We start from the raw sequence: 24,465 nt of genomic DNA, 5'->3' as shown, positions 1-24,465 counted from the left end.
GAGACGATGATAAGAGACTATAGTCAAAAAATTCTACTGGTTAATCGTGTCTGCTGGTATATCGCTCACTGAGCAACCAGTATAATTTTTTACTGATTTTGCATAACCAAAAAGCCATGGGTTTGGAAAATCAGGGTGAGTAAATGATAACAATTGATTCAATTGTCATTATTTTTCACTCTCATGTCATTCCAAACCCCTTTTAATTTCTTTATTCATGAACCACTGATGCATCTTGACTGGTCAAGTTTAAATATGCAAAGGACAAAACGACATCACAAAGAAATGCTCTATTATTGGAATAGAGTTTATTATTGTTGTTTGGATAATCATAATAATTGTTTTTACAGTGTATCATTTTCATTTAATGCTCACGGTGCTGTATTTTCACAAACATATCATAAAGAAGTTAGAATCACAGTGATGGTAAAGGTTAGGGGAACACCAACTCGTGCTGATTTTTCAGGACTGATTCTCTCAACTATTTACACATTCACCCTCAATCACAAATAAAATAAAAATAAAAACCATCTCATATTGTTTAGTGCTACTGAAAACCATCATATCTGATAATACTGCATGGGCAGAAAAACCTGCATACACACAGAAAAAAAACAACAAAAAACCTTGAACATGTTCACATGGTGAATCTTGTATCTGTCATTTTGTAATTAGTTACTGCTTAAACCACATTGTTATCTTCACTGTGGTTTCATCAGTTACCAGAACTTAATAGCTTTCGTGGTCCACTTACAACATCCATATTTTTATCCATAAAACTATTTTAGTGACTACAACCTGAAAGGGATTAAATTTTTTGTCATCTATTCATCCTCATGAAAGGTATAATTTTTAATTTTTTTAACATTTTTAAAGAACATAGACCTTATTGTTCTACACCCTGACTCCAAAATCTAGTGAGCTGCCTCACTTTTTATGTCAACAGACAAAAAGTACGCAAAAGAAAACTCTTTGATTCCAATAATTTTACATTAGCTTGTTTCTAAGCTAAAAATACTTTGAGCACAAAGAATATATTGTATACACAAACACTGCTGCAATGCATTCTGGGACGTACATTCAAATGAGACCTTAGAATCTGGCAAATAGGAGGTATCTCATTTTAATATTTACTATTTTACTGTCTGTCTTACAGTACATCAGGAGCATGGAAAATGCCTTATAATGCTACGCAGCTCACTAGGTTTTGGAAAAGTGTGCCTTAGCTTTACATGATGGGGTGAATCTCAGTGTCACAGGTAATATTTACTTCAAAATCCAAAAAAAGTCTATTTTTAGGACCGTTAATAATTTTTTTTTTTTTTTTTCAGTTGGTATTATTTTAATGAAATTTGTGCACATTCTCCCCCAAATTTTCAAGGAGTAATGTGTCTACTTGTCTTATACTTTTTTTTGGGTGATTTTCACTAAATGCAAGTACTTTTTGCATTACAGTAATGAGAATTTATAGTAAATGTACTTAATTCACATTTCAGTAATGTCATAAAAAAGGAATATAAATAAGCAAAATACTAATTTTTGAGTGAAATAGTACCCGGACATGTTTATGACAAGGTTTGTGATATCCAGTGGACAATTTATTTTAAGAATAAAACATTACACCTTTATATAACAGACAACTTTCTCCACACTTTAGTTTCTGGAATCATCGGCATATTTCTGGCACCACTATTGTAAACTTAATTCTTGTGGTTTTTACAGTAGAAGAACTAGAATGTCTGGCCATGGATGAAGTGCTACATGTATGCAACAATATACTATAAGTGCTTAGACATGATACATGACAAATAGACACACTTAACCACCCCCACCACCCCCCAAACCCCCCAAATTTCTTATAGGAAGATTAGTCCATGATATCTGCTCATGTCTTGTGGGGGGAAAAAATCTTTTGGAGGATTTGCATGTATGGAGTCTCTTAACTCAGCGTTATCTATATGGCTATGACCTTGAATTAATCATTTTTCAAGTGATTCTTTTTAGATGTTTAAAGACAATTCTTTTTTTAATACAAAAATGAAAATTCTACACTGTTCAAAAGTTCTAATCTTTATTTTTAGTACGACCCCTCTGTCAGTCAGGGATCTGTGGACTGTGCTTTCTTATGTATTGTTTCCTTAGGAATGTCTTTTTTGGCAATTGCCGCCATTCTACTTTTGTCCATACTTGCATATTCCTGTGTGGTTTCTTAAATCTATGGGGACCTGGGAAAAAAATTTATATGTGGGCCCATCTCCCTAGGGGTCAAAGAGGACCTTTGTACGCAACCCCAGGACAACGTCTTCGGCTCTCCTTCCACATGACAGCCCTGTATTTGCAGTGGTTTAGGCCTCAATGATGGCCCCTTTGTGTATGTTGCATGATGTCCTTCATATGTTCATTATGGCTTTGACTGCTTGTCCAGAGAGAGGAAGACACACTAACAAATTAACAGAGAAATATCTGGAGAGGATGCTCGGAAGACTGCTTGAAAAACCCCAAGTTCTTCTGCAGTTCCTCTCTCAACGTTGTGCCCTGTCCTTTACGACCTCTTCCGCCACCCCTTTACATTTTTTGCTGTCTTTGTCCTTCAGTCCTCATCTGTCCCTGCTGCTCCCCTCAGTCCATTCATACAGAAGGGCAGAGTTGGAGGAAAAGTGGGTTCAGCTGGAGAAAAACCACTGAAGGGAGGCAGAGAGGTGATCCTTTGCAAGTGGGGAAAGAAAGTGGGAGTTTTGGCCACATGGTCTGAGCGGTGCCCTTCAGAATGTGCTGTAGACATCTCAGGTGGAGCGTAGCGAATAGTGCTGGGAGCATAGAGACTCTGAGGCCCCTGTGGGCCAAGAGCCAGGGGATGAAATAGCACACGTCCTGCAGCCCCACTAGCAGTCAGTCTCTGCAGCAGTTCGAAATCCGGAGCGCGCCCTCCATGGATGGACCGATCATCTCTGGGCAGGGATGAGGCCAGAATGGACGGCGACAGGGTCGGGGAGGGTGGGTTGAACAGACCCTTGGATGGAGCTTCTGTGGAGGTGGAGTTTTGAGGTTGGGAAGGTGGACTGCTGCCATTGGTTCCCCCACTGCTGGGCTGAGCTTGGCTCCAACGCCTCCCAGAACCCCCACCTACACTTGTTCCCATTATTTCTTGTTCAGTCTTAATATTCGACCCGGAACTGGTCACCACACTCTTAAGATGCTGGATCACTGCACGACCGTTGTGGATCTTACTTGCTTCATTGGCCCCATTGCCTTGTTTCAACTGCCCCTCTTCACTCTTCACCCGCTTTCTGGTGGGGTTGTGGTCCCACTCGCTCTCCCTCTCATCGTCCTCTTCCACCTCGCTGTCGCTAGCTTGGTCCGAGGAGGTACATGGGCTGTCCTCTCTCTGCCGAAACACCTCCATCCGCCTCCTCACCTCAAAAGGACCGCTTTCAGCATCAGACTGGTGCAATCTCTTTCTGGTGTTCTCTGATCGGCTGGCAGCAGTGTGTGAGAAGGCTTCCTTCCCTTTGTGGTCTGTCTCGGTCCTGCCTTTCAGTGGTTGCGTCTCTGTGGTGCCTGAAGTAAAGATAACTCTGCTGATTTGGGCTGCTGAGTAACGTACTACCAGTGTGTGTATGGATAATTGTGTGAGGGACTAAAAGCATACCTTGTGCCTTTGGAGAGGTGTCACGTGGGGAGGAGCTTGCTTGAAGCCTTTCTGCCCTCAGGCTTTCTGGGAGTTGTAATAAGTCCAGGGGCATGTCTGCGAGCTCTGGTCGACTGAAAATACAGATAAAAGTGTGAGCAGTTTACCTTAGGGAGCTTTACACATTTAACAGTCTAAATACTAAACTCTATGCCACATGTTAACCGAGTGTTCTCCAATCATTTAGTATGGTTGAATCACACAACAAGTTGTACAAATACTAACTTTAATTCTGTCAGGACCACTATCGCCAATATAACTTACAATTGGCATACATTTTAGATTGGGGGAATGGTTCTGTTCTAGACAAACACTCCCTGTCCATCCACGCAGCCTAGCATGGATGGGAACAGGAAGATCAGAATACCCCCCTAGGGTAACAGAACAGAACCAACATCAATGATAAATATAGCAGATACCAATAATGTTCTACATTATTATTTTAACAACATGATTCAGTGGTCTGACTCATTGATATATTCACTGCCAAGTCCTGACTGGACGAAAGGAGGAGCGGAGGATGGAGGTGGGTGATTACTTCCTGAGCGAGCGATAGCTGCTGAATAATGCCTGAAGGGACCTTATGAAGGGAATTATGATTGGTGTCGTGAAGGTAGACGTGTATTAGCTGAGTGTCAGCTGATGCGAGCTTGACTAACATGGCCTGCCAGAACTATCGCTACGCTCCATTAGTACTGAAATTTTATATAGTACCTGTTCTGAAACATAAGTAAGCTGCCTACCTAAACAGCATTTTAAGGTATCCCTTTCTTGCAATCGACTGCAGGCTCACATTCAGATCTGCCTCCATCCAATCAACCAATAAAATGAAAATAAACGTTCTCACCCTACTCAAAATTCTGTTTCACTCAGAAAAGATCTGATGCTACCTTTTTCCATCACAACTTTTAAATAACTTGTTTGGCAAATTCTGAGTGGGGATGTTATAGTGAGGAAAAAACATGCCACAAAACAAAACCAGTATTACTAGCAACACTTTAGATGCTTTCATCTTCAAATTCGCAATCTTGGTGTGTATAAATAAATAAATAAGTAAATAGGCTGTCGGTAAGAGTGCTTGCGTGTTTTTTTGCAAAGACAACCAACATATACACCTTCTCTGGTCTGTCTTTTACTTTACTTTTACATTTCGCTTGAAAACCAAACCTCTGTCCGCCATAATTTCCTCAGTATTCATGTAATTTTTGCCATGCATATATGCCGACGTGGCGAGTATAAACCAGACTATACACTCAAAGTGCTCACGCTGAAAGTGCCTCTTCATGCGATTAGTGAACTCTGATTCCTGCTGCTGCTCTGCAGCACGAGCTGTATGGAGCAGAGCAAACATTTTCAGTTTACTATAGCGTATGTTGTCCAGCTAAACTAAATGGTTTTTATTTCTATAAAAAAGCAAAATGACAGTGGGGGCAGTACCGTGGTAGGCAAGTAATGTATTTGGTTTATGGACAAACTCCGTACAAATACCAGTAACACTGACTACCGCAGCAAGCCTAATCTTAAAGACCATTTCACACTGAGCATGATGTGAAAAATCGAGGGGAATTCATGCTTGCACACTAGGTGGCGACCGAGAAACAATGCATTTTTTCTCAGATATGTATTTCATATATAGATTTAACATTGTCTGCCACTCAACAGCAGTAAATTAAAATAAAGTTGGATTCTACACCAGAAACACAAACTATCTATAATGCTTCCAAGTATACATCTTAAAATATAATTAGAGGTACAATTAGCATCAAGCTACATTTGAAATTGTTTTGATTGTTTTTTCTTAAAACCATAAAACGGTACTCTTCAGAAAACATAATTCAGTGGAGAATTAATAAAAATGATATTTTATATAAAGAACCTGAGAATGAATCTGTTCTCTGATACCAATGATAACAAGAACTTAGCATCCACTCTCTTCTCTCTCAGAATACTCTTATTAAGTGTTTGTTTAGACAGGTTTTCAATACAGCGCCACCCCCCTTTCCCTTTTGTGCAACAGCAGCTTCTCCGGGCACGTCGTCAATGCTCTAAGCCCATTTCATCATAAAGCGACGGGAAAAAAAATTGACACACAGGACGGAAACAAAATCCCTTGGATCTATTGTTTCAATTCAAAATTGTTACATAGTATGTTTTATCATCGTTTATTTCATATTATGTTCTAGAATCCTTTTTTTTAAATCATTCAACAGCACATTGGTCAACTGTCATTGTTTTTAATTGTGCTCTATAAATATATTGACATTTTACAAGGTAGTCTAATTTTTTTTTATATAATTATATTGAAATTTTGTAAGGTGTAATGTGTCCCGGCTTTTGTACCCGGGTCGCTAGATTTTGCACTTTCACACTGCCAGTGATTACCCGGAATATGTGCGTGCGTTCACACACAACCCGTAAAGGTCCCATAAAGACACGTGATATCAGGGTGTGACGTGTAATGTACGAGTCGAAAACGCTAGGCACGTTAACTTTCAAAAAGCTGGCGAACAACCTCAGCTTCAGCGCGTAAAGAAAGGAAGTAACTGATCTCTGCTTCGTTACAGTTTGCACATATTTGTTTCATCGCGAACGTTGATCTAACTTCAAAACAGGCTAAAAGAGTCGCGCGATAACGTGCGTCATCACTACGACACGGCATTAGTTCTGGCTTTTGTTCACACAGCGCTCGTTCCGGGATCTGAACCCGGCAATGTTACTAGGTCCCCGACCCGGGTTCAATCCCGGAATCAACACGTGTTTGCTTTTCACACAGAAGTCGACCCGGCAATGTTCCGGCAATTTGCCGGGTCCGACGTGCAGTGTGAAAGGGGCTTAAGAATGCTTTGCAAAAAGATTGGTGAAAAAAATATTCAAAACTGCAGACAGATCAAGAGAAGTTATGAACTGTATAATAGTTTGGTCTAATTAAAATGTACTTATTCACAGAGAAGGGAATCCCAGAATGCATTGCAACAAGCACACATCCAAGATGGCAGACAAATAAAAAGAAGCAATAAAAATTAACATATTTAAAGTGAATTATTTGACCCAAAATTTGTGTATGTGTAACCCCACCCCCCGGGTCCTTAACGCCACACCTCGTTCTTGTTCCGGGTGGGTCTCAAACCCGGGTACCCGGCATGGAGGCTAAAGACTGCAGTCACTAGTGTCAGTCGCTAGTGCCCCTCTTGAGATCAGGGGAGTGAGGTTTACCTGCACAGCACCTGGCCTCCGTTACACTTGCAATGTATTTTATACTTATTAGTGTATTGCGTCATTTGCTTAGCAAGATGTGCTAATGGCAAACTCTTTGGATCAGCTGTAAAAACTGAATTTCTCGTGTTGTGCAGCATAACTGCTATTCTTCAGGTGCCAATAAATTACCTTTGCTGACTATGTAGAATGTTCCAAATCAGTAAAAAGGAAGGTACCTTACCAGCAGGCAGCAACACAGTTCACTAGATTTTGAAACACAGCTTCAGAGTTTCCTCCTCATAGAGATTAACAGCACAGTAAGAGAGGTACTCACTTGTGATACCGCTTCCGAACACACACACATCCACTAGAAAAGCCCTTCTGAACATGAACATGGCTCCAGCAGGGTGCTATAGAAGTTAATTAGCTATCGTAATTACAAAGCTAATTAACTAAAACACCATTCAGCCAGAAAATTTTGACATCCATTTGGTGTAATTATATATCTCCAGTCCAATTATCACTGAAATTCAGCCAATTTTTTTCTTGTTTTTGTCTGACTTCTTTGAACGTGTACGCTTGTGTGATGAAGATTACTGTAGACAGATGGAGAGGAAGAGCGCTCTGTGGAAACTCTCAGCACATTAACATTTTTTATACTGTAGCACAACACTCAAAAACACAAACACACAAGGTCACTTAGAAACTGACCTGAGCACATAGTTGACCCAGATGACGTTACGCTCATGGGGCGCTTTGTGGTTAATGGAAACGGTGGCACAGGACTGAATCCAGAGATACCCTCCTCTTCTTTGCAACCAGCGATAATACCCCGTCACAACCTGCCCTTTCCGCAGCACTAAGAGAGAATGATTAAAAGATATAAATTTATATTAAGGTAAGGAGTCTGATTAAATATTAGATTTTAAAATGCAAAAACCATATGAGATGGCTAAAAAATAAATATTTTATAACCTGGATGTGGAGAAGAAATTCACAATTTGTTTATTTGGCTAGGGGGCGCTGTTGTCAAAATGTAAAATGTAAACAGCAGCTTCAGGCTCTTAAACTGACAAAACAGATTCAGCTGTTCTTTAATCATGAACTAAAAAAGGTTCTTTTTTTTCTTTTTTCCATTACTTTTATTATTTATCTTGCAGCCACCCTCACTAAAGCTCTTTATATTTCCTTATCCAACAATCTACTAAAAGCAAATAGTCAATTGGTCATTCTGAGGAAAAAATAAAATAAAAAATATATATATATCCAATAGCCATAAGATCATAGCATGAAACACATACTAATAAATAAATAAAATATATGATTTCTGTTATATAATATGCAACCTTATGAGAGATGTGTGACATGTAATAAGCTTTTTTAGAGATGGGGTGGCAAATAGATCACAAATCTTGACAGGCTTACAGTCTTCATGGCTCTGCCTGATGGTGTCCAGGTCTTCTGCATGGATGAAATGGTAGCAGGTGCGTCCAACCACCTCCGTCGGGCTCAGGTCCATATACTCTGAAATCCTACAAAATCCATAAAGGTACACATATAAGAGTGACATTGTCTATAACACTGGCATTTAATTTGGCCAGTTTGCTGTATTAACATCCAATAAGTTTTTAGTTTGAGTGCATGTAAATTTTTATCTATTTTTTTTAACATTCTTTCAGACATGTAGTGTAATTCTATTCCACAGGCTTGATATGTAGTGTTGAAGGGACAACACATATTTGGTACGCGTTATCATTTACACCAATAATGGGCAAACACTATGGCAAAGGTAGCAGAATATATTGTAACTAACACTGAGGCATGCTGGGAGTTTACCTGTTTTCACAGTAGGTAACCTGCAGGTCCATGTTGACTCTGAAGACAAACATTTGACTTTCCATGCGCACCTCATTGAGCGTGGAGGGTGGAAGCGTGTGAGCCAGAGCAACCAATCCCATTGGTCGATGCAAGGGGCGGGAGGAGCCTGGCACCAGGGCTGGCCGACACCGAATTCGACCTGTCACATGAATCACCTGATAAGAAATTAAATAAGCAGTTCAGTTTTGAAAACATTCAATTATAAAAAAAATGGGTAAATGCTAATATGCTAGTCCAGCATTTCCCAACCATGTTGCATGAGTCCCCTACTAAATGGTTGGCTAGTATTATTCACAATTCAGTGAAAGACATTAAAACACCTCTTCGTAAAAAAGCTGACACTTTGAAGGCATGTGACTCTTTGTGCTGGTCTAAAAAGATGCATTATGGAAGCCTGTTTCCACCACTGAATTTAAAAAAGGGAATTGTGACTTTTTGATGAAATGAAATCAGAACTGCGATATAAACATTTATGTCTCGCAATTTACAAAACAGAACTGATATTTTCTCCGAATTGCTAGTGCATAGCTTGCAATTTTGACTTTATAACGCAATTGTGAGAAAATATCAGTCCTTTTTTCCCCCTCAGAATCAGTCTTGTGAGTTTATATCTCGCAATTCTGAGAAACAAAGTCAGAATTGCTAGATAAGTCCGAATATATAAACTCGCAATTTTGAAAGAATTGTGAGATGTAAACTCGCAATTGCAAGAAAAGTCAGAATTGCGAGTTTATATCATGTTCTGATATAACATATCTGAGAAATAAAAGGCAATTCTGCAACTGACTCAGAACTGACTTTTCATTTCTTAAAATTGCGAGTTTGTATCATGCAATTCTGAGGAAGTCAGAACTGCGAGATGTAAACACAATTGCGAGAAAAGTTAGAATTGCGAGTTTATATCATGCAATTCTGAGGGAAAAAAGGCAATTCTGCAACTGACTCAGAATTGACTTTTCATTTCGTAAAACTGCAAGTTTGTATCATGCAATTCTGAGAAAGTCAGAATTGCGAGATGTAAACTCGCAATTGCGAGAAAAGTCAGAATTGTGAGTTTATACCATGTTATTCTGAGAAAAAAATCTCAGAAAAATCAAAGTTACAATTTTAAGATAAAAAGTCACAATTACCTTCTATATATTCAAATTTAAATGTTTATCATACAGAATATTTGCACTGAACATGTCTTTGTGTACACATGCCTTAAGACTACAGAAGAAAATCCTTAAAAATTTGTGCTACAAAAAAGATGGTACGTCTCCTGTCAAGGACTTACTTTATAGCCCGAGGATTTAACATGGAGGCCACGCTTGGTGAGGGTGGATTTCATCCTGATGAAGAATCCACGTTCTGAAAACTCACTGCCTGGAGAACAGGGACTAGATGGTGCTACAGGAGAAAACACACACATCACAAAGATATCCACCCTTTAAACAATATTTCACTATCCACGGATATATGACAACAAAAATTAACAGCTAAACCAATGTCCTGCAGATTTTAGCTCCAACACACTTGCCTAAAAATTTCTGAAGACTTTGATTAACTGATTCAGGTGTGTTTAATTAGTTTTGGAGCTAAACTTTGCAGGACAGAGGCGCTCCAGGAACAGGTATTGGATATCCCTGCATTAGACAGTCAACACATATATGGGAAATCGTATTTTGTGTATTGGCAAATTTACGTGAATTTACAGTATATGATCTCATTTATAATATGTTTTTTTATTATTTTTTTTATTTTAAGTTTAGGGGTTGACCTTTATGGTTTTTCTGTCCAAAAATGTTTGTCAATTTTTTTTTTTTTTTTATAAGAATTTGCCAAAATGTAAAATAGTTAATTTTTCTCCTTAGTTCGGGTTGGGACAGCTCAGAACAACCAATGTGGAGGAATACAGGAAATTTTCAGTATTATTTTTACGTATGGCCCACTTCTAATTATTAGTAATAATGTATGTGGGTGGTTGTTTTAATGCATGTATCTTACTGATGACAAAAAGTTATTCCAACAGCATAGTTTGATCATAGGTTTTGAGTTCTGAAAGTTACAGTATAATTTTTGTGTATCTTTTTTTAACTATTTATGTCAAAGGAGACACAAGACACTGAGGAAAAACTAGATATGAATAAAGCTAGATCTCTGAAGGCGTGTTACCTGGTTCTGGAGTGCCGGCCAGTGAGGATGTGGAGGCGGAGCTTGAAGCACTCTCATGGGACGTCTGACAGCCTGCCTCTGCCCGGAGGTGTGGCCTAATGCCAAGACGCTCTGCCATCTCAATATGATCCGCAGGGTGGATGTAATCGAACACACTACTGCCAGTCAACTCAACCTGAGCATGTGGATACACACATACACAAGCACACAGATCAATATAGAATAACATTCATATAAGAAACATGACATAGCTCACAACATATTGGCTAAGAGCCAATGAGAGACCTTGGAAAAACACAAGCTCGTCTATAGCTATTCCTACATTTGTAATGTGTAAGTGTACAAATGCACACACACACACATACACACACACACACACACACACACACTACTAAAACCTTACACTAGGGGAAGCAAACATCAGAGAGAGATAAAAGCAATGCTACACATAAAACATTAATTATAGTGTTCCATGACCTAGACTGAATATTCTACCTGCTGCATTTTACAAAATGAATAAGAAACTCAAAACAGGTGAGCTTCATAAAACAAACCAACCATGTATAGATATAACAATGTTACAAATCTTTGCAAATCTGTATGGTTTTCCTTCTTCTGTGAAACACAAATCATGTCCAAGCTGTTTATTTTTTATGCAAACAAAAGTGCACATGGACCAAAATGGTCCAAATTCAAAGGGACAAAAAACACAGACCATTCTAAACCAGTAGTTCTCAGTCGTTTTGGCTCCAAGGCCCCTCATTCACTACAATATCTGAATGCCCAACTGAATGCTCTAAGTTTACAGAGGAATTTTTCATTTTTAAGTTTCCCACTCTTTTCAGCCATTGAATTAACATGACTCTCCCAGTTGTTTATGATTTACTGGAAAAGAACTAAGAATAAGGATTTTTATAGCTTTGAGAAATAAATGATATATATATATATAATAAGGATTTTTATAGCTTTGAGAAATAAATAAATAATATATATGTATAAATATATATATATATATATATATATATATATATATATATTTTTGAAAACAAAATATATGTATGTATATATATATCTTTTTTTAAACAAAATTCCATGGAGTTTTAGGCCTACCTTAATATCCAGAGAAATATACAAAATATGTTGCATTTACTTATTTTAATACATTTTTTTTAAATCATTCAGATAATTTTTAATCATTTTGAGTTGATAACCACTGTCCTTTACAATATGATGATATATATTTTTAAATCGCAAGCAGGAACGATATTTGCCAGTAGCGACAGAGGAAATAATTGTAATAATTTCTTTAAGATGTATTTTTTAATTTTTTTATTTAAATTTTTTCATTTGCATGGCTTTAAATGAATATGGGAATGGTCATCCAGACATTTATAGTACACTCAAAAACAAAAAAAATAAATAAATTAAAAAATAAAATAAAATTGACCTTTGCTTGAATAATAAAAAAGAGCAACCATTCTGCAAAACATCTCCTTTTTTGTTGTACAAAAAAATAAATAAATAAATAAAGGAATTGGATTGATGGTTACATGATTAAACTTTTATCCATATGTGTATATATATAAATACCCTTACTCCTTTGTTCAACTAGTAAGAGTGAAAAAAAAGGTATAATTTGCATTTCTGCGACTCCAGGATCTATAAAAAAGTAATCTGTGTGGGTCAGATTTCATTCTACAGTATCTTGATAAAAGGCTGGTTTCTCCCTCACACCCTTGTCTGTGGGACAAAGCCATTTATTATGGGATTAGATCCATTTACAGAGGGATTTTAAAGGATTTTCCGCTGGCCGTCAAGGACACTAATATGTGTGTGCAAGGCAGGTTGCATGCAAACAGAGGGAAGAGCCGTAAGGAGAGGAATAGACGGTGGAGTAAAGAGCGGGGCTGTGTAATTGGGGATCAGTTGAGGGATGAATTGTGAAGAGTCTGGGGTTTTAAGCCCATGTCGGCTAATTGAGAGGTAAAGGTGGAGGTAAATCCAGCAGGCAGGTGGTCTGACTTGGAGAACTTAATCTGATCTACAATGCTTTGGAGAGGGTTGTTTAGCTTGTCGGAGTAGCGCCAATGGGATCTCAGATGTTTGGACTCAAGAAGACACCAAAGGTGGATGTGGGAAATATCCATTAAAAGGATCCACTGGAGGACACTCGATTTGTAAGAATAAACGTAATTGTGAAAAGACATGGAAGAGAGACTGCTGGGTCTAGAACAGCATTGTATGTCTGATGTACCACAATGAATTCTGACAATTCATTTTAAGGAACCAGTTTCAATACTTGGATAACTGGTCCCATCTTTAATTCAACCTGGATTATTTATTTAAATGTCCTTTAAATCTTTTTTTTTTTTTTGTTAAAAAAAAACTACTTCATTTTACTATTTTTATTTTATTTACATTTTTATTTAAAATATGATTGATTTTAATGTAAAACACACAATCTTTAACCTAATTTTTTTAATATTCTAATAACCTTTTTTTTTAATTACAACCAGGAAATCACAGAAGAAAAAGTTAATTATAATATTAAAATATTATGTTATATATCAGTAACTAAGTATGTATTTATAAATTCAAATTGATAAAATGTTACTTTCCAGTACTAAAGTATGAATCATTTAAATATGATCCTTTTTACTTACACGGACTTTTTCAAAATACCTGTATAAAATACACAATAAAATGTCTAGCATATATTTATTTCACACTGTGTCTTGTACCAAGGTGTTGTGTTTTTAAGAGGCTGTGTCAAGTTAAAACAGTGAAACTTTGAAAAGCATGTCTCAAGACGCCTGCAATGTTACGCTCCGTCTTGCTGTTTTTGAACACAAGAACATGTCCTGTTCACACAGGACACGTTCTTGCATTTGATATTAGCTAGACGCAGTGAAATGGAAGAAAACACATGTGTCTCGAGACGCTTACGTTTAACTGTGTTTAACTTGACACAGTAGTGCTCATGGTGCAAGACAAACCATACACTACCATTTAAAAATCTGGGGGAAGTAAGAATTTTGTTTTGAATGTAATTAATACTTCTGTTTAGCAAGGATGTATTAAATTGATCAAAAGTGACATATAAAATACTTAGGGTCAGATTTCGTAACAGCTTGCACCACTGCAAACCGTCTTTTGGTGTTAAAATTGTACTGTCAGGATTTACTAAAGACGTGCAGTGAAGAATTAGCACTGAAAAGGTGTGGACAGTTCTTTTTGTGCCTGACCTTATAGAATATGCATTTGTAGGAGTTTCCCTTTCAGACTTAGGAGAGAATCAGAATGAATCACACAATGTGATTTACTAATGTCTGCACTTGTCAAATTACTGGTATTTGCGCCATTATTAAACGCCCCAAAAAAGTTGAAATGGTTGCATTTGTTGTTGCTAGGAGGAGGCATCGAGTACAGAGAGCACATTATCCAAATCTGAACATATTCTTACGCTAATTCGCTCGGCGCTTGGTATATTGTGTTTGGTCATTATAGAAATCGGATGTTGTGTATTTGTTCTTTAATTTACTTAAATTTTCACGCCAATCTGCGCTGTTTTGAAATTGTAAAACTGTCCCTTATAATGTTACAAAAGATTGTGAGGACTGGAGTAATGATGATGCCACAAATAATGATTTGTTTGAAAACCAGACATCAGTAGAAAAGATCTGCAAAGAACCAGAGAGATGCTGAAAGAGGAATGAGAAATAGAAGAAGTGAGAAAAGGTTGTTGGTAAGTGTTAAGAAGAGGGTTAAGAAGAGAGAGAGAGCGGGAGCGAGAGAAAGACATGATATAAATAATAGCTAGGATTTAATATGTATGAGGCGTCCGGGCAGTTGTCCACAACACTCTCTCAGTCTGCTTCTGACTGATGGGAGAGGAGCACGAGGAGGTAGAGGAAGAGATGGGGAGGAGGCAAGGTGATGGGTCTGCATATTAACCAGCCCAGGATCAATTTCCCACCCCATACGCCCCTCCACATTTCCCAGATGCTGTGGCTTTGGCCGTGGAGAGGAGACGAGAGGCTAAGCTCCTAGACCTCCATCTAGGCTTCTGTAGGGCAAGCAGCCTGGAAGCAGGCGTATCATCCCGCTCTCAAGGTCCCTGAACCTGTGTAATCTGCCTAAGGAACCCTACTGTCTTTGGAGAGGTCACAGAGATTAACCAGAACGGATGGCTCTATATACGATGGCGTGTCATGACCTCTGACACAAGGTAACAAGTGGGGTCTTATGCTTACAGTTAATGGATTTCCTCCTGCATGACCTCTGAGACCCAGACAGAAGCCGGAGTGAAGGACCGTGGCTACCAGGCAGCAGTTGGACACACTTGACTGAACTGAAATGTTTGTGATTCTAATAGCCTTCTGATCTTGGCCTTTTAAATGCTTATTATACAAATTTATTTTATAAATCTTTTATACAACAGCTCTTTCTGGTCCTCGAATCTGATTGTCTGAGAGGAGTGCAATGTTCTAGTTATAACAGAACTCCAATCATTTAACCGTTTGTATGACATTGACAAAAGAAAACAACTAGAGGAATCTAGACAAATTATGGCGATTTTGACACACCTAAAATTAAGGAAAATTTTGATGACTTTGATGACTTACAACTATTCTAAAATGTAGATATAGGGTAATACAATAGCTATGCTTCAAAACCTAGCGTGCGGCCTTCCTAAACCGATCCAGACAGGAAGGCTGTTCAAACATGAAGCTCCTTTTTAAGATTTCTGTGAAATTTTAAGGTCAGTTGTCTATTGTCAGTAGTGTAATGATGTATTTATCACAGATTACTTACAAATTGTAATACATAACTGATTCTAAATGAAAGTACATGACAAAAATTGTAGTTAGTAACATAATATTACATTACACATTTTAATTAATATAATCAGACAACTTTAAGATTAACTTTAGATTACTTCTGACCTATCTCGTTTTTCACATTGATTTAAATAGTATAATCTTGTTCCATTTAATTTGTTATTATCAACAATATGAAGCGCATTAAACATTATATTACGTCAATGTTTTCTAAACTGGGTTTGTGAAGAAATTGCATGAGTTTAATGAAAAGCTAATTATTAATTAAATCATAAAAATTGTAAATTAAAACAAATAATTTTAAAATGAATCAAAATAACAAACTTTGCTTATTGTGTAGTTTTGTGTGTGTGTTGTGTGTGTGTGTGTGTGTGTGTGTGTGTTATTGTGCAAATAACAGTAATTATGTAATCCATAACAAGATAACTATAGTCTGATTATGAGTATTTTAAAATGCAGTTTAATCTAATTACAAATACTTAATTTGTGGGTCCTGATTAAGTAATCCAGATTAAATGTAATCACTACCCAGCTCTGATCACACCTCACTTTCACTTTCAAACCAAGCTGCTTTCTGTTCGTCGGTGCAGCAAAATCATGTAATCGTGTGGGGAATATTTCTCTCTCATGAAAAATTCTAGATTGCATGGATTCCTACTGAAATGGTAAAATAATCCCAGAATGCACTGTGCAAAGATCAGTGAAAGAATTCTAGATTGCAGACATTAAATTTTAACTATAAATAAACATACATCATTGAATACAGAAAACTATCAATAAAAATAGTTCAGTGTAATATATTCAATAAAAGTTGTATAAATATTTAATCTAATTAAACATTTAATATATATCCAATATTTTTTTCTGATATGTATTTTTTAAGTGAATTGCATCGATAGCAACATGTGAACGTCAAACTGAATTAGAATCAATTGTGACATGCGAGTGTTAATGTGAGTAGCACTGTTTTGTGTGCCGTGTGGAGTTTCTGTTTATGCATCCTGTTCCAAATCAGTCATATATGAGTTTCTGTTCCGTTGGGATGCTGTCTAAAGGTGCGGTCACGTTTACCACTGTATTTTTAGAGGTGAAATCCAGTCATTTTAATAGGAATCCATGCAATCTGGAATTTCATGTAAGGCTGAAAGGTTTCCCCATGCAGATTTTGCTTCATCGACAGAAAGCTGCTTGAAAGTGACTTCTGTGCTTCGTACATTGCTACACAATAGACAACGGATCTTTTTTTTCTGTGAAATTGCAGCAAAATTTCACTAATGTTACCGTCAATGTCACTAGACCCTTTTTACTGCGGAACAAGCTCCAGTGAAAGAATGCTGTGCCCCAGTAGAATATTACTGATAAATATTAATGTTAGTGAAGATTATAACACATCAACCTGAGAATCATTTTATCTGCCAATATATCAAGTCATGTGTGTTTTCTGTCAGCTTCACAGTATCCGAATTAGAACAGGGATGCCAGATTCATGAATGAATCACTCTTTTGAAACAGTCAATTGGGTTTGCAAAAGGTCTGGAACTGTCCAGTTTGATTCATCAGGAGAGTTGTAAGATAGAAAATAAAAAGAGTGCTAGATTATGTGGATATTTATTTACAATTGACCCTTCGCAGGGAGTTTGATTGACAGGCAATCTGACCAATAATAATGCAGAATCTGCCATTTTGTCCGACAAACAAACCAGACAGGAGAGTAGATTCACATTGGTGAACTTGAACTTAGAAAATTGTGTCTCTTTCCAGGTTTTAAACAACATACCTTCTGATGTTCATTCATGTTTATTTCATGCTATAACTAGTAGTAAAGTGGAAGAGATCATCTGTTAACATGCCAGTTGAATTGAGGCACTACAGCGATCTGTAGAGTCACAGACAGTGTTATTTGTCCACATTTTGTGCTTTTGCATACTTTATTCATCAAATCCATGATATAAAAGTAACTAATTACGTTAGTTAATTTTATGTAAAGTAATGCGTTACATTTGCATTACTTTTTAAATCTGGGCTGGGCTTACTTGTTTGTTTTGAAATATAAAAAATTTTCTTTTACAAATGTAAAAGCCCTTTCACACTAAAATTAAAATGAATACACTTCAGGCTGAAAGAAATATAAATTCATGTCTGTACAGTAGAGGGCGCAGCTCAAACAAATCGCATGAAGAATATGACAGGAGAAGAAAGTTCAACACTATTCAGCAATAACAAAAATGAAACACAAATGTGTCATTTTTGCTTGATTTGATTGAATTGGATCATCGAAGGTCAATAGCAAAGACACTAGTTAATAAAATGGGATTAAATACATACATGACATTTGGCTTATTTAACATATTTAATTATTGCAGGTTTGTATAAAATTCTAAGTTTGCATTTGACTGTTTTCATTCATTTTGAGGAATGCTGAATCTGTTTTTGTGCAGGTGAAATGAGTAAATACATGTTAATATTTAGTCTGAAACTACAGTAAGATCATGTTCACACAGCGCACACAACGCCTCTGCACTTACTCCCGATTTCACTCAACATGGCAACATGAGAGCTGTCAGTCCACACATGGGGAAAAAGTAGCTGGAGTTACTTATTTGAAAAAGTAACTCAGACCTTGAGAAGGTAGTTCAAATGAGAAAAATAAAGACAAAATAAAGCTTATTTTGAGTACGTGTCCTGCTCGCACAGGTATTCAGTAATCAGAGCTTGTCAATAATGAAATGGCAAGATGCCCATAAAGGGTTGACCACTCACAATTCCACTTGTTTTCCTCAACCAGCCGAACTCATTCACATCTACTATCTTTCCTCCCATCCCCCCTCACACCCATCCCAGAGTGTGTTTGTGTGTGTGTATTCTTTTTGCCACACAATCAATGTGGCTTTTAAGATGTCTATCGATTTGTTCCCGAGACAGACCCCGGCTCGCTGGAGCGACGCTTTGATTGCTGTGCGAGTAATTACTGTTATTATTTATGCATCTGGGTGAAATGGCAGGACTTAACATTCCCTGTACAAGAGGCCACAGGCAATCAACAGAGAGAAAGCACCTGGAGAGGCCAGAGGCTCAAGAGAGGAAGAGAGCGGGAGAAATGAGCACAGGGACACAGGGAGATTCACACGAGACAAAAAACACAATCATAGATGAACACAGATGAAAGTATATGCAGGTCTTTTGTAACATAAACTAAGCCTGTCAATCGATTTCAGATTTGAATTGCAAAATATGTCAACTAATGAATCAATCGCATTAATTGCATATTTAAATATTTGTCCAAGATAGACACATCGATCATCCACACAAAAATCATTCCTTGCATTTAATCTGTTATTACACAAAAAAATTTATTTTATATTGAAAAATGTAAAATTAATATATATATTATACATATTGCATTGCATTTAGTTATAACAATATATTAATTACTATAGCTAATACATGAATTACACATTTAGTTTTAATAATAATATTTTACTTTTTTATTATTACTAATAATTTATTAATTTATAATGTTATAATTATTAGTCTATGTGTCCACCTTCTGATGTCTTTGGGTTTTGTGACACATTTTTTTCAGTGTCTCACACCATGAGTGTTTTTAGAAATGTTTTTTCAAGACAGGGTAAATTTAAAATAATAATAATAATGCTTCACAATAAGGTCTATTCATTTATGTCAGTTAATGCATTAACTAACATTGAGCAATGCATTCTTTCATTTTTGTTAATGTTGTTTAAATTAACACTGACTGAGATTACTAAATTCTTAAGTAGTATTTTTATGTTTAGTTCATGTTACCAAGTGGGTTATCTAATGTTAACAAATTAAAACCTTATTGTAAGTTGTTACCGAAATAACTAGTTGCACAAAATTAACAGATTAAATTACCTGCCCAAACATAAAGTATGCTACAGTTTCTAAGTGTTTTGGTCTCACCTGTGAAAGGCCAAGGTAGATGGACACAGTCTCTGAGATATAAAGAAATCGGCCTTCCTGACTGACCACGAACACAAATCCATCCAGAGACTGCAAAGAGAAAAAGAATATCTAATTAGTCTGTTCTAACTTAAAGGCAAAGTTTTACACAGCACAACAATCAAAGTATATCTGATTGTTAAATTTTTTAATGACTTTTCATCAAAATAACAAATAAAAAATAATTAAAATACTTTATTTTTTATGATGTAATACTTAAATGATACAATCAAATTTTCTTCGTCATTGATTATCCTCTTTCATTTACAGTCACATTACGGAAGTAAAACTGCTTGTGAATGCTGTTTTATCCGGTCCATCCCAGAAACACGAGATATAAAGTAAGGACATTTCAGACTTAACTGAATCAATTCTGAGCAGCAACACAACACTTCTGAACAAATCTCAAGATTTATATGGAATCAAGCTGTAGACACAAGCATCGACATCAAAGCAAAAACAACATGAGTGAAGAATCAGACTGATTTAGAAAGAAACCACAACAGCTTCAGAATAAACTCTGGCACATCAGAACAGCGGCTGGCTGTTGAAAAGATGTAAAGCATACAGTCACCCCATTAAAGGACTCATTTATGGAATTATATTAATTGTAATAACACACAGGCACGAATGAAGCAGAGTGGGCACTTTAGTTGAGACTGATGGTGGTAATTTATGCGAGTGACGAGTTCACTATGCAAATGAGAGTGGACCGGAATGACAGGAATGCTGGAAATAAAGCGCAATTATCTAGTTATTACTGACAGAGGACGAGACAAAGAATCATAAGGATTTTCAGAAGTGTTAATTTGATTTCTATCAGCGCCGTCCGTCTCTGAACACTTTCTCAAGGTAACCTTCTAATAACATTTTTTTTTTTTGTCTCATACAAATTGCTCTTTTCAAGTCAGATGTCCAAATTCCAGTACTTATGGCACATAGATCTTCTTAAACAATGAAGCAGATTATTTACAAAAGTGGATCCAAAAAGTTTGGACACAGCCTGTTTGCAAAATGTATGACTGCTATTGTATTAGGAATGTGTGTTTCTTTTCCATTGTTTTTCTATATAAACACAGCTTAGACAGACATCTTTGAATATTGCGCTTGCATCTCATGTCTTTCGTTGCATCTCACATTACAAACAGCGCTTAAGTTAAACTTTCATAAAACATCAGAGAGAGTTTGTGTTTTCCCCCATTCCACTGTATTAATAATATATATGTATTTATATATTAGTAATACTGTGAATATTGTTACAATTTAAAATAACTGTTTTCTTTTTGAATATAACATTTATCATTTATTTCTGATGCAACGCAGATTTTCTGCATCATTTCTGCAGTCTTTAGTGTCACATGACCCTTTATAAATCATTCTAATACGTTGATTTGCTGCTCAAGAAATATTTCTGATTATCATAAACTGTTTAATATTTAAAAAAAATTTGCAGGATTATCTGATGAATAGAAAGTTTAAAGACCTTTAGTATCTTTAATAACATTATAAATGTCTTTATTGCCACTTCTGATCAATTTAATGCATCCTTGCTTAATTTATGTATTTATTTATTAATTAATAATAATAATAATAAAAAATATTTTTTTAACAAAGATTTTTTATGTTGTGTGTAAGAGATATAATATTATATCATTTAATATATAAAAGATGAAGCAAATAACAATTTAAGAATTCAACAGTGACATAAAATAGATGCACGTTACATGAATATTGTTCATAACATTAACGTCTGTAAATGTACAAAACATATTTTTACCTGTAGTAGATGAGCTCCCAGGTGCTGTTCAAATATGTCAGTGACCAACGAATGGCTTGTTCTTCGCACTGCAAAAAAAAGCTTAAAAAGTTAATGTTCAAGCAGTTATTTAAAGCTAAACATGTTAGAATTTCAACAAAAAGCTTAAAAAGTTAATGTTCAAGCAGTTATTTAAAGCTAAACATTCAACAAAACCCACAACACCTAAACAGTCAATTAATCACACAAGTAACTTTTTTTTTTTTCAAAAAAAGCTTAAAAAGTTAATGTTCAAGCAGTTATTTAAAGCTAAACATGTTAGTCATTTCAAAGATAAAATCCAAAATTCTAATATTCTCAAACACATCTTGACAGTCACACTATTTGGTTACTACAGGAGGAAACAGCTGATAATGGCTTTTAAGCAGCTGTTAATACACCCTCCCAGTTCTTTACTGCTATTTCAGAGAGACTATCAAAGACAGCGAACGTCAGAACCGCTGCGGTTTATAGGGCTGATAACACAGACAGAGACATGCTAATTCACCCTCGGCACACAATAACATCCTGGGCCGCCTGTCATCACAAACAAATTTACAAATCACACGAATGACATTGGTGGTGCATTTCAAACATGCCAGCCTCTGATCTCCGCTGTGTATCCCAGCTGAAATTCACTCACAGCAGGATGTGTGTGTGTGTGTGTGTGTGTGTGTGTGTGTGTGTGTGGCTGGGATGCTTGTGGCAATCAATACTGTAAGTGTTTTGAGAGAGGATGACAGCGTTTGTCTGAGTTGCTACTAAACGGGAGACAGACCGTGAGCTCACTTCTCTGAAGCTTTTTCCTGTTGTACTCCTGCCACAATACAAGTGTTCACTTGACAAAATACACAGCTTCAGGAAGAAGCGTTCAGTGAGACAGAACAGATACAGAAATCAAAGGTATAGTTCACCTAAAAATTTAAATTCACCTTCATTTGGACCATTATGTTACACTTTAGCAGTATTTATTAGGGAAATAATATAGTTTAAAAAAAAATTTACTCAAGTGTAACCCGAAAGTAATGTTTTTGGACACTTAACTGCATGTTAATTACAATTAAACGAAGACGCATTATAGCTTAAATTTATATCAAATGCAATTAGCTACTTCACAGCACTTTTTTGGCCCGCTTTAGTAGGATTTTAGTATATCTTAATATGTAATTATCAGAATTCTATTGAGTCAGAAATATGGTTGAAGTGTAGTGCATTTATGGTAAGCTAAAATATACTTGAAGTTGTAATAGTTTTGCAAATATTAATTATTAGAAAGTTGTAATAAAAAAAATATTAATTTAAAATGTAACACTAAAGTTACATAAGTTACATAATTTATAACCAAGGACTTTAAATGTGTTTTAGTATGTATTTTAAATGTACTTTACAGAAAAAAACCTGCACTTTTTAAAAGGGCATTTAAGTGTTAAGAAATATAATCATAAAAGTGAACTCTCTTTTAGTACACTTAAGTAGCCTTTTATTTTATTAATACTAAAATAACTGCAAGTGTAGTTTTTAAATACTTCAAAGATTTGAAATGCACTACAAGTGCATGTTCATTACAATGACTGTATGCAATTACGCACACATTTAAAAGCTATTACATGGTGTCAGGAAATATTTTTAGTGAAGAATGACTTAAATTTCATTTATACTAAGCGATCATATAGCTCTAGAAAAGAATTAATATAGTGCAAGAGTCATATAGACCTCTATGGTGATCTTTTCAGTTTTGGGCTTAATTGTCCCCATTAATTGTCATTGTAAGGAAAAGAGCAGCCAGGACAATTCACTTTTCACTGAAGAAAAAGTAAACAATATTTTTGCTGATATTTCTTTGACATCAGAACACTGAAAATAACACACAATTCCACACATAAATGTGTCCCTGCATCCCAACCAGACACCCCAAAACTCAGTGGCACTTTAAGAATGGGGTCCCCTCACAGGAATATCAATGAGTCTGTCCCATTCAGAGGCCTGAAAAGGGGTTTGGCGCAGAGAGCGGGATCACCACTCAGTTCGTGTGGGTACACAGAGTACTGCTTGTTCGTCTTTGGGGGTCACATGCACGTTGACGATTGAATAGTTTAGCAACCCCCCTCATCCAAACACCGAGGGTCTTCCCACAGAGTCTGTGAGTGATGCAGTCCAGCTATAGGGCAGGCCTGACAGGAGCCATACTGCCTGATGGATGGACAATGGTCGGCCCTCATTTCCCAAAGTCAGCCGCTACAGCAGAGGCTAATGCGAAGTCGAACCGGGCCCAATAGGGCAGAGGGTGAGAATGATGGTGTTGTTTCTCTGCCTGCGGGTAAACAGGATCTATCTGATATTGCAAATCGGTTAGTAGTGGATACTTAATGATGTGTCTTTTTCATGTGGATATTTTAATAATCACTTGTTTTGATCTATATCATCTATCTATCATATATAAGTATATTTATACTTTAATTTTATTTATATTAATTTTAGTCAATTAAAATAAAATATTAATATTAATTAAAATTTAAAATAAAATTCACATTACATCAATTCAGTCTTGTTATTAATCTTAGAAGACCACAACATTGGTTAAGAAAAAAGTAGTTTTACATTTTTGAAGCATATATGCATGGTTTTAGAAAGTTTAATCACATTTAGAAAGAAAAATCTTTAAAAACAAAATTATTTTACATAATAAAATTATAGTACTTAAGCACTTTAGTACTTTAAATTTATTTTAGATACATGAATTTTTAGGGAGTTTATTATTATTATTATTATTATTATTATTATTATTATTATTATTATTATTATTATTATTATCTGTTTATTTTATTTTTGTTATTATTATTATTATTATTATTATTATTATTATTATCTGTTTATTTATTTATTTATTGAAAAATTTAAACACACACACACACACACACACACACATATTATAT

General features: G+C 36.0%; 1 protein-coding gene across 3 annotated transcripts in view; it reads right to left on the bottom strand.

Moving 5' to 3' along the window:
* Positions 1-286: 286 nt before the first annotated feature.
* The window catches only part of LOC109060942 (neuronal PAS domain-containing protein 1-like), a 51,267-nt gene continuing 27,088 nt past the window's right edge, over positions 287-24,465 (bottom strand). For all 3 annotated transcript variants that reach the window (XM_042739157.1, XM_042739155.1, XM_042739156.1), the window contains 9 exons: positions 21,515-21,582; positions 19,699-19,788; positions 10,916-11,090; positions 10,038-10,150; positions 8,720-8,916; positions 8,309-8,415; positions 7,595-7,742; positions 3,650-3,762; positions 287-3,558 (listed from right to left, as the gene is read on the bottom strand). In XM_042739157.1, the coding sequence (XP_042595091.1) occupies positions 2,591-3,558; positions 3,650-3,762; positions 7,595-7,742; positions 8,309-8,415; positions 8,720-8,916; positions 10,038-10,150; positions 10,916-11,090; positions 19,699-19,788; positions 21,515-21,582 (1,979 nt within the window). In that variant the 3' untranslated portion in view covers positions 287-2,590. The remainder of the gene's footprint in view (positions 3,559-3,649; positions 3,763-7,594; positions 7,743-8,308; positions 8,416-8,719; positions 8,917-10,037; positions 10,151-10,915; positions 11,091-19,698; positions 19,789-21,514; positions 21,583-24,465) is intronic.

The sequence above is a fragment of the Cyprinus carpio genome, chromosome B15, assembly GCF_018340385.1.
Source record: "Cyprinus carpio isolate SPL01 chromosome B15, ASM1834038v1, whole genome shotgun sequence".
Classification (NCBI taxonomy): Eukaryota; Metazoa; Chordata; class Actinopteri; order Cypriniformes; family Cyprinidae; genus Cyprinus; species Cyprinus carpio.
The sequence above is the reverse complement of the archived record's forward strand: the minus strand, read 5'-3'. Positions and strand labels throughout refer to the sequence as shown.